This window comes from Mixophyes fleayi, chromosome 1 (assembly GCF_038048845.1).
Source record: "Mixophyes fleayi isolate aMixFle1 chromosome 1, aMixFle1.hap1, whole genome shotgun sequence".
Classification (NCBI taxonomy): domain Eukaryota; kingdom Metazoa; phylum Chordata; class Amphibia; order Anura; family Limnodynastidae; genus Mixophyes; species Mixophyes fleayi.
In genome coordinates this window covers 313,581,854-313,595,496 of record NC_134402.1, presented here as the reverse complement: position 1 = coordinate 313,595,496, position 13,643 = coordinate 313,581,854, and the positions used below count along the sequence as shown (strand labels likewise).

Below are 13,643 nucleotides of genomic sequence, written 5' to 3'. Positions count from 1 at the left end.
GATGGTACCCAAGGATGCCTGACCAAGAAATTCAGAGGCCTTTCTAATGTGATCTGCCAGTACAAGTAACTCAGCTTGTGGGCTGTCGTCACGTAGCCTTCTCTCTAAATATACGGCCCAAGTCCGAATCGCCTTGTTCACCCAGGCTGTACACATGCCAGGTCTGAAAAGGCTATCTGCAGCCTTTATAAGCTGAGCGGAACAAGAAGTCACATTTCTTGCCCATAGCATCCTTATGAGATACCCCACCCTGCATCAGGATAGTAGTGGTTCTAGTCAACCGCAATGGACGGATCCACTACAGGAATTGCCTCCCACTTTGACGATTCCTCTAGGGGAAGAAGATAAAGGGATCTGAACGTTTCTGATATATGGAAACGGCGGTCAGGCTTTTTCCATGCCTCAGATATCATATCCAATAGTGGGGGAGATGGAGGGAAACCGATAACATGCTTCTTCTGCCTCTTGAAGATGGAGAAACCAGCTGAATCTGCAAAGCCCAAGATTAGGCAAATTCCTAAATCCAGATCCACGCCATGGCTGGTAGATGAACGCTACCTCCACGCTACCTGTGTCCCTTGGTAATTCGCCTTCTTCATATGAAGAGAGATCAGAAGTGGAATATATTGCCTGAGCCACCTGCGGAACATGACATTTACGTATGTAGTGTGCCAAGGAGGCGTTCCAGTGAGAAAATGGCCCTAACTAGCCAATGGGCGGACTCATCAAGGTACTGCGCCAAAACAGATTCTGCCTGGAACACACCCAAATTGGGGGTACCAACTGGGAACTTGAAATGTGTAGTGCAGAATTAGAACTGGAAGAATCACATACCTCGGGATGAGACATTACCCACGTGAGCTCAACTATAGATGTTGTCAGGGTGCAAAGCCAAGCAGATTCTTCCACAACTGTGGGCACAGGCAAACGCTGAGCCCAGAACTCCACCTCCAGAACTCCACCTCATGCTGCACACAGGGCTTTTGGGTCAGACTGATCACAAGACAATTTAGCTTTACATTTTGCAGAAGTATAATGTAATACAGACTTTGCAGGAGACCCTTCCTTGGAAGTCCCATTTTCTGTCAGGTTGTATTTTTAAAACACCAGAGGCACATCGCAATATACATTATGCTTATCTAGAGAAAAAGAGGATTTATGTACTTACGTTAAATCCGTTTCTCCGATTCCGTCTGGGGGACACTGCTTACCATGGGGTTGTAGAGGGGAGCTTGGGAATTGGCACCTAACTAGTTAAACTTTAGTACTGCCTACAGACCCCTCTCCCCTCTACAATCCCCCGCCTCTTCCTCCTCAGTTATTTAAAAAGCCCCAAGGAGATCGGTCAATCAACCAAGAGCATATAGAGGAAAGGCAGAAGGGAGGGATCGCAGTGTCCCCCAGACGGAATCAGAGAAACGGATTTAACGTAAGTACATAAATCCTCTTTTCTCTTACATCCAGTCCGGGGGACACTGCTTACCATGAAGACGTTCTAAAGCAGCTCCCTAAGGGTGGGACTACTCTGAAAGCCCCGCTCGTAAAGCATTACGAGTGAAATTTGCATTCGCGGAAGCAAATATATTAAACTGGAAAACCTTTGTAAAGGTGTGGACAGAGGACCAGGTGGCTGCCCTGCAAAGTTAGTCTGCAGAAGCCCCATATCTCGCTGCCCAAGACACCCCTACCGATCTGGTAGAATGGTCCGTAAGTCTCTCTGGCACCAGACGGTTAGCCTTATGTAAGCTTGCCTAATGGTAGCCGTAATCCATTTTGCAATGGACTGTTTTGAGGCTGGCTAGCCTCTCTTATTAGCATCATAAAGAACAAACAAGGAAACAGTACGCCTCATTAGAGAAGTTCCTTTGACACAAACGCGGAGAGCCCTAACCACATCTAACTTTTCCATAGACTCTGAATCCGAATGGGAAGTTGGAGAAAAGACCGGAATTACAATTTCCTGTTTCAGATGGAAAGCCGAAACTCTCCAGGAACGAAGGATGGGAGGGTTCTCAACCGCTATGTCCTTTGTGAAAAACCAGATATGGTTCCCGACAAGACAGAGCTCCTAATTCTGAAACCCTACGCGCAGATGCAATAGTCAAAGAAAGAGGACCTTCCCGGTCAACTACTTCAATCTGCCACAATAATGGCTCAAAGGGAGGCCCTTTAAGCATGTCCAGCACCAGGTTGAGATCACACGGTGCTGTAGACGAAACATAGGGAGACTGAATATGCAAGACTCCCTGAAGGAAAGTCCTAATATCTGGCAAATCCGCTAATTTCAGGTGCAAAAAGACTGAAAGTGCCGATACCTGAACTTCTAGGGAACCTAAACGAAGGCCTGCTTCCAGGCCATCTTGAAGAAAAGCCAAGAACGAGGAAGACGAAAGGAGGACGTGTGACACGTCCTATTTTCGCACCATCTGATATAGGCCTTCCAAATCCGGAGATAGGTGCGAGATGAGACTGGCTTTCTGGCTCGCATCATAGTGTTTGCCATGCTGGAGGAAAAACTTCTAGCCCTCCAGAGGCTAGCTTAAACAGCCATGCCGTTAAACTGAGCTGAGGTAAATTCTGGTAACGGAAGGGACCCTGTAGAAAAAGGTCATCTCGAGACGGAAGACGGAAACCCTGTCCTTCCGCCATAGAGATTATGTCCGCGTACCAGACTCGGCGCGGCCATAAGGGAGCTATTAGAATTACTGGCAGACCTCCCTGCCTTACTCGTCTGAGTACGCGAGGAAGCATGGGGATCGGAGGAAACAGGTATCCCAACCTGAACTCCCATGGCGTCCACTGCCACTAAGGGGTCTCTTGCCCTTGCGCAGACCCTGTGAACTTTTTTGTTGTGTCTGGAGGCCCTGAAATCTATGTCCGGAAGACCCCATCTCTGAACCAGGGACTGGAAAACCTCCGGATGGTGTGACCACTCCCCCTGTTCTGCCCAAACCAGAATTTGAGCTGCAATATTCATTGCAGCTGCACTCCTGGTTCCTCCCTGCCTGTTCACATATGCCACGGCTGTGGCATTGTCTGACTGAACTCCGACAGGGTGGCCCTGGAGGAGGGACTGGGCCCCCCGGAGGGCCAGTAGAATTGCCTTCAACTCCAGCACGTCTATGGATAGGGCTGATTCCTGAACCGAACAAAGTGCCTGGAGCCTGAGGTGCAGGATTACTTTTTTTGATTCCGCATCTCCTTCCCAGTATTTCAGCCATAACGTTCTTCCTGCTGAAATAGATGCAGCCTGAATAGAAGAGGATACAGCCTCTGTGTTCTGGGCCGCCTCATAAAGGTACCCCGATGCCTCCTTCAAATGCAAAGCCAGGGGAAGTAAATCAGAGTCCTGTAAGGCCTCTGCCAGCTGGTCTGCCCATGCTTCCATGGCTCTAGCCACCCAATCCGAAGCAAATGTGGGCCTAAAGGAAGAACCCGCAGCCGTAAATATAGATTTCAGCTGGGATTCCACTCTGCGGTCATTGACATCCTGCAGAGATGCAGAACCAGGAGCCGGGAGTAAAGTGTGCTTGGCCAATCGGGTTATTGGAATATACACTTTTGGAATACCCTCCCAGCGAACGACATCTTCCTCCTGCAATGGGTACAGGGAAGAGAACCTTTTGGGAACAGAGAACCTCTTATCAGGCTGTTTCCAGGCTCCTTCCGCAATACCCTTAAGTTCTACAGAAGGGGGAAAACGGATAGCCTTTCTTTTGGCCTTCTTAAATAGACTTCTGTCTCTAGGAGTAGTATTCTCCGATTCTGGGAGGTCCAACGCTTGTCTCACTGCTAAAACCAAATCATTAATAAATTGGCTTTTAGAGCTTTCTTCCTGTTCCAAAGGTTGAACCTGGTCAGGATCAGAATTAATTTCCCCCTCTTCCTCTGAAAACTCCTCAGAGTCTGAAAGGACATAAGGGTATTATCAGATCTAGGCCTCCTTCTTTCAGTAGGCGGAATGTTTGGGGATTCAAGTAACTGGTTAAGTTTGTCCAAACCCTTTATAATTGCTGTAGACCATGCCAGTTCTGTGGGAACAGGGGCTAGGTCTGTATGAAAAGAGGAAGGTCCTGGTATAGACGTTCCAATAGAACCTGTGGTTACAAGGAGGCCCAACTGAGTATTAGATTGAAAAACCATCTGTGCTAGGGAGGAAACCGTCTGTGTCAGGGAGGCTACCCAGGCCGGCTCCTCCGTCAGTGGGACTGAAAACTGCTGGGTTTGCACAGGGGGAGCCCCTGCTTCGCAGGCAGAGCGCCGAAGGGTCCTTTTGTCCACAAGGTAATTTTACATGACATTTTGAACATGTGAAATATTTTGCTATAGGGCCCTTTCCCTTATCTGTCATTCTTATAAAGGAAGGCACACCAAGCACACAGACTAAATTATTAATCTAGCTGAGTAAAGAGAGAGAAATGTATGGAGAGAACAGAGTGAAATAACAAGTAATCAACTGATCTTATCATAAAAGTTGTACTTGTAATAGTTAAACACCATAAAATATTTAGGCAAGTAGGAGACTATAATGTAAACCTTACTAGCCCAGTTATTACACAGAAAAACAATTAATGTGTTTAAATAAAGCTGATACTTAGCCCATAGGCCACAAAGGGGAGAAGTCCACAGCAGTGTCCTGTGCCTGCTCTCTTCTTCCCGGGCTTCTCTTGGCGCCAGAAGACTGGGATAGACCATCTCTCTCTGGAAGGAGTGGGGAACTCTATGCTTTAGCTCCCCCCCCCCCCCCCTTCAGTAATTGCTGTCTCTGCAGCTATCCATTTTTAAAAAAAAAAAAAAAAAACTTGCTTGAAGCGTGGCAGAGTAGTGGAGACCTCTAGGACAGAAGTCTCCGCAGCGGAAGATACCCGACGCCCCCCTCCTATGTATGAGGGGGAAAACCAAAAATGGCCGCCGGCGTCTTCAGTATCCGATAACCGGCACTCTATGCCTGTAATGGCAGCGCCGGTTATCGGGGAGGCTGGAGGAGTGACAGCGGTCCCTGAGACCGCTTGTCACTCCTCAATCAGGCACCCATCTTCTTTCTCTTCAGTCCCTGCCAGTGAGCCGCTGGCTCTCATCTGACAGGGGAATGCCTGCGCTGCACAGCTGTGAGTGTGTTCTCTATAGTAGAACACACTCCAGCGCTGCCACCTGTAAAAAAAGAATAAAACTCAAATAAAAGAAATAAAAATTTTTAAATTTACACTAAGTACTAAAAAACACTGCCCAACTCCTGGGCACCTAAAAAAAAAACTGAGGAGGAAGAGGCAGGGGGTTTGTAGAGGGGAGGGGTCTGTAGGCAGTACTAAAGTTAACTAGTTAGGTGCCAACTCCCAAGCTCCCCTCTACAACCCCATGGTAAGCAGTGTCCCCAGACTGGATGAAAGAGAAATATACATATTTCACCTGTATACTAGCAGGCTCACTCACAACACTAACATACTGTATTTATACAAAAAGAGCATAGACAGGACATTAAAAACCTGTCCTGTAAGGAGGAGCACAGCAGGGGAGAGATGAAGTATAGACTGTGCCTGTGTGAAGGAAGGGAGTAGGGTGAAAGACCCCCCTTCCTATTCCCATCATAGAGGGACAGGAAGTCTGTGGCCAGCAGACTCCGTTCCATTTTCTGTGTCCCCCCAAGTGAGTGCAGCCGTACTCTCCAATTTCAATGCTGTGGCTGCCGTTTGTCCCGCCCCCTCTGGTACCTGGTTATACTCGCTGTCTAGGGGGAATGCGACTACAGCACCTGTCATTAGGACTGCTGCGGTCGCAGCTGTCAGCACTGGTCTTCTGTACAGTATAATGTGCAGGCGCCAACAGCGGCTGTCGGCTCCTGCACCGAGTGAAAAACTGCAGCATCACCCCGTCTCAGTGACCCAGGATAGAGAAAGGCCACAGGCTATCCACCCCCGGGAAGGCGTCCCCGAGCCCATCACATTAAAGGTTAAAATGTAAAAATAAAATTAAAATAAAAAAAAGTCCAGGATCCATGAGAAAACAAGCCCGACTCCAAGGGTATGTAAAATAAACTGGAGAGTCCTTCCTATGGGAGGGGCATAGTAGGGGGTGGAGCTACACTCAACAAGTTCAATGTTTAAAATGCCTTGGACTCCAGGACCACTACTATATCCAATGCTTCAGTGTTCCCCCAATAGGGCAACAGAGAAAAATTACCTAATTATCCAGTGAAATTCATCCCAAAAACAAAAACCTCAGATATTTTGCATAACAAAAAGAAATGCTTTTAAGTAGTCTTAATTACTTAACTAGTTTATTTTATCTAATACTTAAGCACTGCAACTTTCTTTAGGTTCAACAGTATGGGATCCATGCACCTCTTTCACAAAGTGTAGTCCTTCATTGTCCATGCTTCTCACCTGTTGTACCAATTGAAGAGCAGCCAGTTCACTCCCTCTAACTGGTATTCCCTCAACTGGTTTCCATTCCTATATTCCCGTGACAGTTCTAACTTCTTCCATGATGTAGATGCTGGCCGTGCCTTGGGGGAAACAAAGCAGGTAGAATTATTGTAAGTATATTTGTAGATTACAAAAGGATCTGCTGTATCTCAGGAGCGGTCACTCACCACACGCTTGAGGTTAGGCTGCCGGGACTCTATTATTTTGAATTCGTCAACTTTGCGGTCGTCCACATCTTCCTTAAGTTCCCAAGTGCTATCTTCATAGGATAGCGAACACCACTTCACCAGATAATACACCACTGGCTGAAAAGGCAAGGTAGCAGATATAGCTCACTACTTTACTATGTTGCCAATGTAAACAAACAGTTAAAGAAATCATTCATTGGTGCCAAAAAATGTTAGAAAATTCTAACTCAATCACAATGGGTCTCTTAATTAAATTGTGTCATGTTGAGAAAATAAATAAAAACAGAAGAGTCAACAAATACCATAATTAGAGTAATAAGCCACTGTTGAATGAGCTGAGAAGTTTCGGTCATCCTTTGAAGAATTATGAGGTCTATATATTACACTAAATAATTAAGAACAAATTTAAGACCTAATTTACCTCCCCATTGTCTTTATCAATGCTATGCGATTCATCCAGAATTCGATCCACCTCTACATAGTCGGGATTAAAAGGCTCTTCATCCTCTGGCAGGAAGTGACGCATCTGAGCCATCTTGGTTTTAAACCTCTTGAGTTTCTGGTGGATTCGTTTGTCTCGCTCAAGCTGTTCAATTGTAGCCCATTCACAGTGAAGATAAGAGCTGAAAAGAGGAAGAATATTTACCAAACTGTTCATAGATGCGTGAAACCATAAAAACTACTGAACAGAAGCATACTCACTAATTCTTATACTTCACAAAGAATTCTTCTGCATCAATATATACTCCCGAAGGAAGCTAGAGAGAGAAATAAGGGAGAAACAAACAAAAACAATAAAATAGGCCAAACACAGGCAGATGCAAACATAAAAAGAGAAATAGAGGGCCAGCAAGACTACTTTTCCTACCTCCTTTTTAGCCACTCGCATACACAGGATTTTGTCTACAATAGCAGCATCTTCTTCGCTTGGGTTTTCCTGAAATAAAAAAAAATAAAATAAGAAAACCACACGTGAAAAACAGAAACACTTTGCAATTATCAAGTTGTTTTTTTTTTACCATACATAACATTTCACAGGAAAATTTATCAAAGAAAAGAGAAAAAAAAAGCCTGAATGTGGTGTACATGCAGCTAAGCAGGGAAACCTTAGATATATAATTGTGTAATTTGATAAAATCTCTGCCACAGATTACTTACACAGTTGCTTTTAGCCCTTTAACTTTGGCACGTAGATGACAACACCCAAGTATGTAAGTTTACTTGGGTATAGAGTAGTACTCACTTTTTCACAAGGCGCAGATGCAATTGTGTCAATGTATTTTTAGATTACAGAAAGTAATAACTGTAATTTAAAGTTTTATGCTTGATAAATCAGTAATTCTCGCAATATATATCAACTTTTAAATAACATCATAGATGCAAAATTTTGATTTCCCTACCACAGCTATGTAACCACATGTCTAAAGAACGAGATAGGACACATGATTCGCTCACCACAAAGAACTGCATGGAGGGAACAGAGTCATTGTCAAGCATTGGGATGGGCTCAGGCAGAAGGACCGGTTCACTCTTCACAGGTCCAGTCACATCAACTTCCTCATCATCTTCATCATCAGTAATCTTAATGTCCAAATCCTCTGTATACTTCTTACGTTTCACCTGACGATTTGATCGCCTCTTCTGACAAAAAGAAAAAAGTTCATCCACATGCTTGTGAAAACACTCAAAATAAGTTTATTGTATTCTGTGTTTTTTCTTCCTTAACAAAAGTGCCCACAACACTGGACTATAACAAATAAACTACCCCACGCAGGTGTTAAAGCAGTATTATCAAGTCATACATATTATTTCAAATGCATCACATATTAGAAAATGTAGGCAGCCCGTGCACTGTAACTGTGGCTGGATGTCTGCCCCCAGTATAATCTTCTCAAAAGAGATCCACCTCCCTCAAACCATCTGTAACATAGGGAGATATTCCCCATCTATACCAGATCTTCTCATACTTATCAAGTAAATTTCTGCTAGTATACATAAAATCGCTTATGACCTACTGAGTCATTCCCAAGGTCAATCCAGTCCCTCAGGGGCGGACCCTCCGTAGCCATCCATCTCCTTGCAATGACCACCTTTGCCAACATAACTATAGTATTAATGAAAAGTCTGAGTTTATGGGTGTTCTTGTTCAGGCCTAGACCAAATATACACATCCCCGGCGTGATGGCGGATACTCCCAGCCAATTTATACAGGCACCCACTTCCCCCCCAGAAGGAACAAACTAGTGGGCATTTCCGCAGCATGTGCCAAAAGTCCCCCCTTTCACTTCCACACTTGGGGCACAGAACCAGTTGCCCTCCACTAAATTTAGAGAGCCGGAGGGGAGTAAAATATGCTCTATGTAGAAGGAAAACCTGAATCTGACGAAACTTAACAGAAGCAATAACACAACCTGGGCTGTTTGAAATAGTACCCCACGTTTTGTCATTAATTTCCCCAAGATCAACTTCCCAAAGGCGTCGCAGTCCCAGAAAGCCGCCCGTACCAGCTTCCTCCAACAGAATTGAATATATGAATGAAAATTTGAGGCCTTGAACCCAACCGCTGCACCCTCAGAGGGTCTGTGCTAAAAAATCCCGAAACTGCGAGGCCAAAGCAAGCCTTTGTTGCAAATACCTAAAGAAATAGCTTTTAGGTAGTTTGTAGAATCCCTGTAGCTGTTCAAAGGAGTACAATATCCCATCCACATACAACTGCCCAATCTGCAAGATATTGCAAGTTCGCCAGGCTCCAGCTCCCCTCATCTTTACAAGTTCGCCATAATCCATATTATCCCAAAGTGGAGTGCACGGGTCATAGGCCAAGTCACCCCCAACTTGAGATGAGAACCGCCACACCCTCAAAACCCGCGCGTGTCTAGACCCTGTCATAGAAACTAAGAGGTAATGAAGGTGCAAGCCCGCCAGAGACCGCAGCCATGTACCAATATGAGCTAGTTGGGAGGCAAAATAGTATAGCCGCAGACTCGGCAAAGCCATCCCCCGGGAGCCACACACAGTAGTAAACTTGACACGCGCTCTCCTGTGCGCCCACACCAGCGAGTATATGAGACGATCAACAGACCTGAATATGCTATGAGGAACATAGATTGGCGACTGTTGCAAGCCATACAGAAACTTTGGCTGAACTATCATCCTGACTAGATTAATTCTGCCCGTGACTGTCAACGGCAACTGCTTCCACGCCTGAACCAGACCTTTAAGATACTGAATCTGAGGTTGTAGATTTCGTTGAATATACTGAGCCATATCGCTAGAAATCCAAATACCCCGATATCTGAATACAGGAGTCTACTTAAATTGGTCTGCAAGACTTGACCCATCGAGCAAGATCCCCTCACCAGTCACATTTGATTTGTCCCAATTGATCAAAAGTCCCGAATAAAAGCCGAAATCCGTGACCACACGAAGAAGCGCAGAAAAAGATCTATTGGGACAAGACATAAAAAGTAGCATGTCGTCTGTGTAAAGGGCAATAGTGTCTGTCCTCCAGCCCACCATCAATCCACTAATATCTGACTGCGCTCTAATAATACAGGCCAGCCGCTCTATGGCCAAGGCAAAAAGGGCGGGAGACTGGGGGCAACCCGGCCTCGTACCTCTGCCCAGAGCAAACTGACGAGACACGGAGCCATTGACACACTCTGGTTGTGGGGCAAGAATACAACAAATCGCACCCACTGGACAAAAACCTTCCCAGACTCAAATTTCAATAATACCGCCCACAGAATTAAAGGCCCTAGCAGCATCTAACGACACCGCCTTCGCCAGTTGAGGCAGCTGCAGATGGCAAAAAAGTCTGCGCAAATTTATAGGCGTAGATTTTCACGGCATAAAAACCAGTTTGGTCAGAATGCACAATCTCGACGTTCACGTGACTCAGCCGCGACGCCAGAATCTTTGCCAATATTTTAATATCTGTTGTCAACAGGGATATAGGTCTGTGTGTGTCCGGGAACAAGGGGTTCTTCCCCGTTTTAGGAATAAGAATGATAAGAGCTTCAGACATGGACGGAAACACAGATCTCTAAAGCTCAAACATTTCTTGCAAGCGAGGCAAAGAATCCCATATGTTTCTTATATAATTCTATAGGGACCCCATCCACACCCAGAGCTCTGCCATTTGGGAAAGAAGAGATTGCAGCAACAATCTCATCATCAGTGATCGACAAATCCAAACTTTCCCTGCTAGCCATACTGAGTTCAGGCAAGGAAACAGCCGCCAAGTACAAGTCCAAGTCAGAATCAGAATATTCAGCCATAGATGCATACGCATCTTTAAAATAGTTATAGAAAACCTCACTAATCTCCCCAGTCAAAGTGTGCACAACAGCCAAAGCATCCGTAATCCCTGCCACTACAGTCGCCGCTCTTTCTAATCTAGCCCTATACGCCAGGAATCTACCACACTTATCCGCCGCAAAATACTGCGTGTGTCTAGCAAACAACAGCTTATGTCTTGATTTGTCTAATAAGTAGTCTGACCACTCTCACTGCTCCACCAACAGGGTCTGCCTGTCCGATGCCATATGAGGAGAGGGATACACCTCCTCCAACCGTGAGATCTCCTTTTCAAGCCTATCTCCCCGCAATCTGGACTCCTTTTTAAACCGACTAATATTAGTGATCAAGGATCCCCTTAAAAAGGCCTTAAAGGAACCCCATATGAGAGGTGGAGCAGCCGTATGCCGTATTTATGGCAAAATGACCCTCCCATTGGAACTCTAATGCATCACCACCCTTCAATGGCGTCAGCCAAAAAGGGTTAAGCTTCCAAAATACTTGGCCCCGAGAAGCATTAAATTTCAGAATTAATACTAAAGGAGAATGGTCTGAAATCCCTCTAGGTAGATATGCAATATCCACCACAGCCGGCAATAACCTCTTAGAGAGGAGTCCCAAATAAATTCGGGAAAAAGCATAATGTGAGGTAGAATAACAGAAGAAACAAACTTCTGCCGGATGCTTCAGACGCAACACACATCCACCAAGCCCATCTTATTCACCAGACCAGTAAATTTCGGCTTCCCAGCATAAATTGAATCCGAGTTTCTCCACCTATCAAAGGGCAGGATTAAAATACCCACAACAGATCACAGGAGTATCAGGAGATAAAGACATGAAATCACTAAATTTTTTCAGAACTTCACTATTATAAGGGGATGGAACAGCTAAGAGATTTATACGAGTATAGTCAAAAATGCTCCCAGAAATACAAATCTACCCAATGGGTCAGGTTCGACCAGCTCCAAAACAAAGTGAACTCTTTTACGTATAAGGAGAGACACCCCCCTGGAGTGGCAAGTGTGAGTAGCATGATAAGCCCAACCAACCCATGGTCTCTTAAGATCCAACAGTTTACCTCCCACTAAATGAGTCTCAGTAAGACAAATAACATCGGCTTCATATTTCTTTAGTTGAGATAAAATTAAATGGTCTCTAGTTCTATCATTTAGACCACGAACATTCCAGGTCCGAAATTTAACAGAACTCCTACTCATCTTCCCAATTGCCATAACATCGGGGAATACACGACACAATTTAACATAAAGAACCACCCCTCCAGACCCAGGCAGACACCCAGCCATAATAACACATACAAAATCAATAAACCTCAACATCTCAAAATATTTGCATAAGAAAAAAACAATCTGACACTGCATTGAACTGTAGTAAACCTACTACTCCCTACACTATTCAAACTACCCCCCTCCCCGTATATCCACCCCCAACTTAGACAAACCTGGAGCCTATAACAACTCCCCCCCCCCACCCCCCTCCTCCAGTCCCACTTTCCCTCTCCACTGCTGACTTCGGCACCTTTTTCTCTTCCAAAATTGAGGCCATCAGACTTAACATCTCTTCTTCCTCCCCCTCTCCCCCTGCCCTTATTGCTCCACCCCCATCCAACTCTGGTGCTCCTTCCACCCCACATCTGGCAATGAAGTTCGCTCCCTTATTCTTTCCTCTCCACCCTCCACCTGTCCGCTTGATCCCATCCCCTCTAACCTCCTTCGCTCTCTCTCTCCCCTACTGCCTGCTCCTACCTTGCACACCTATTCAACCTATCACTCGCCTTAGGTGTTTATTGCTCTGTACTATGTCACCCTGTATGGTCTCCTGTTTGTATTATGTACGGCGCTGCGGAAACCTTGTGGCGCCTAACAAATAAATGATAATAATAATAATACCCCCCATCCCCCTCAAAACAACCTACACACACAGCTATCCCCACATATTTACGGAAACGCTAGAATATGCTATAAGAGGAGAGGAGACCATAACCTTTCAAGCATGGGGGGCCCCAGCCTATACATTCACAATACTACCCCAAAATCCCATAACCATCCGGTCAATACATACAGAATATGAGGGAACATTAAATAGATCACTTTATTTAGTTAGTTAGGAAGGTGATAACGAATGTGTGTAAATCAGGAGCATTTCAGCACATACAAACAGGATTCATAATGATACGTATTAAAGAGAATTATCTCAAACATTTAACTACTTGGATCAAACAGTAATCAGTTATGTCAGTTCCCTCCAAAAAGCATATACATCACCAGGAACATCTTCAAACTGGGCAAAGGCCTCTAGGAGCTCTCTTATCCAGCCAGGAAGTTGCCTCAGCTGATGAATTAAATAATAAGGTAGTTCCATCCGCAACCACCCGGCAATCTGGCCGGGAAGAGCATAGCATGTGACAGTTGCATCTCACAAAGGCGCCTCTTCACCTGTATGAACTGCGCTCTGCTTTTCTGTACATCCACCGAAAAGTCCTGGAATACCGCCACTCTCTGGCTCGGCTTAAAGGGCCCTTAATGTATCAAAACCAGATTAGCGCCACTAATTCCGCAGCGCTGTACAGGGAACTTATTCACATCAGTCCCTGCCCCATTGGGTCTTACAGTCTAAAATTCACTAACACAGACAGACACACACACTAGGGTCAATTTGTTAGCAGCCAATTGACCTACCAGTATGTTTTTGGAGTGTGGGAGGAAACCGGAGA

General features: G+C 45.2%; 1 protein-coding gene across 5 annotated transcripts in view; it reads right to left on the bottom strand.

Annotated features, from left to right (window-relative positions):
* The window catches only part of CHD8 (chromodomain helicase DNA binding protein 8), a 111,874-nt gene that overhangs the window by 76,672 nt on the left and 21,559 nt on the right, over positions 1-13,643 (bottom strand). For 4 of the 5 annotated variants that reach the window (XM_075212078.1, XM_075212115.1, XM_075212097.1 and 1 more), the window contains exons 7-12: positions 8,066-8,251; positions 7,479-7,547; positions 7,313-7,368; positions 7,032-7,233; positions 6,590-6,727; positions 6,381-6,502 (exon numbers count right to left, since the gene is read on the bottom strand). In XM_075212078.1, coding sequence (XP_075068179.1) covers positions 6,381-6,502; positions 6,590-6,727; positions 7,032-7,233; positions 7,313-7,368; positions 7,479-7,547; positions 8,066-8,251 — 773 coding nt within the window. The remainder of the gene's footprint in view (positions 1-6,380; positions 6,503-6,589; positions 6,728-7,031; positions 7,234-7,312; positions 7,369-7,478; positions 7,548-8,065; positions 8,252-13,643) is intronic. The other variant, XM_075212107.1, reaches the window with a different exon arrangement.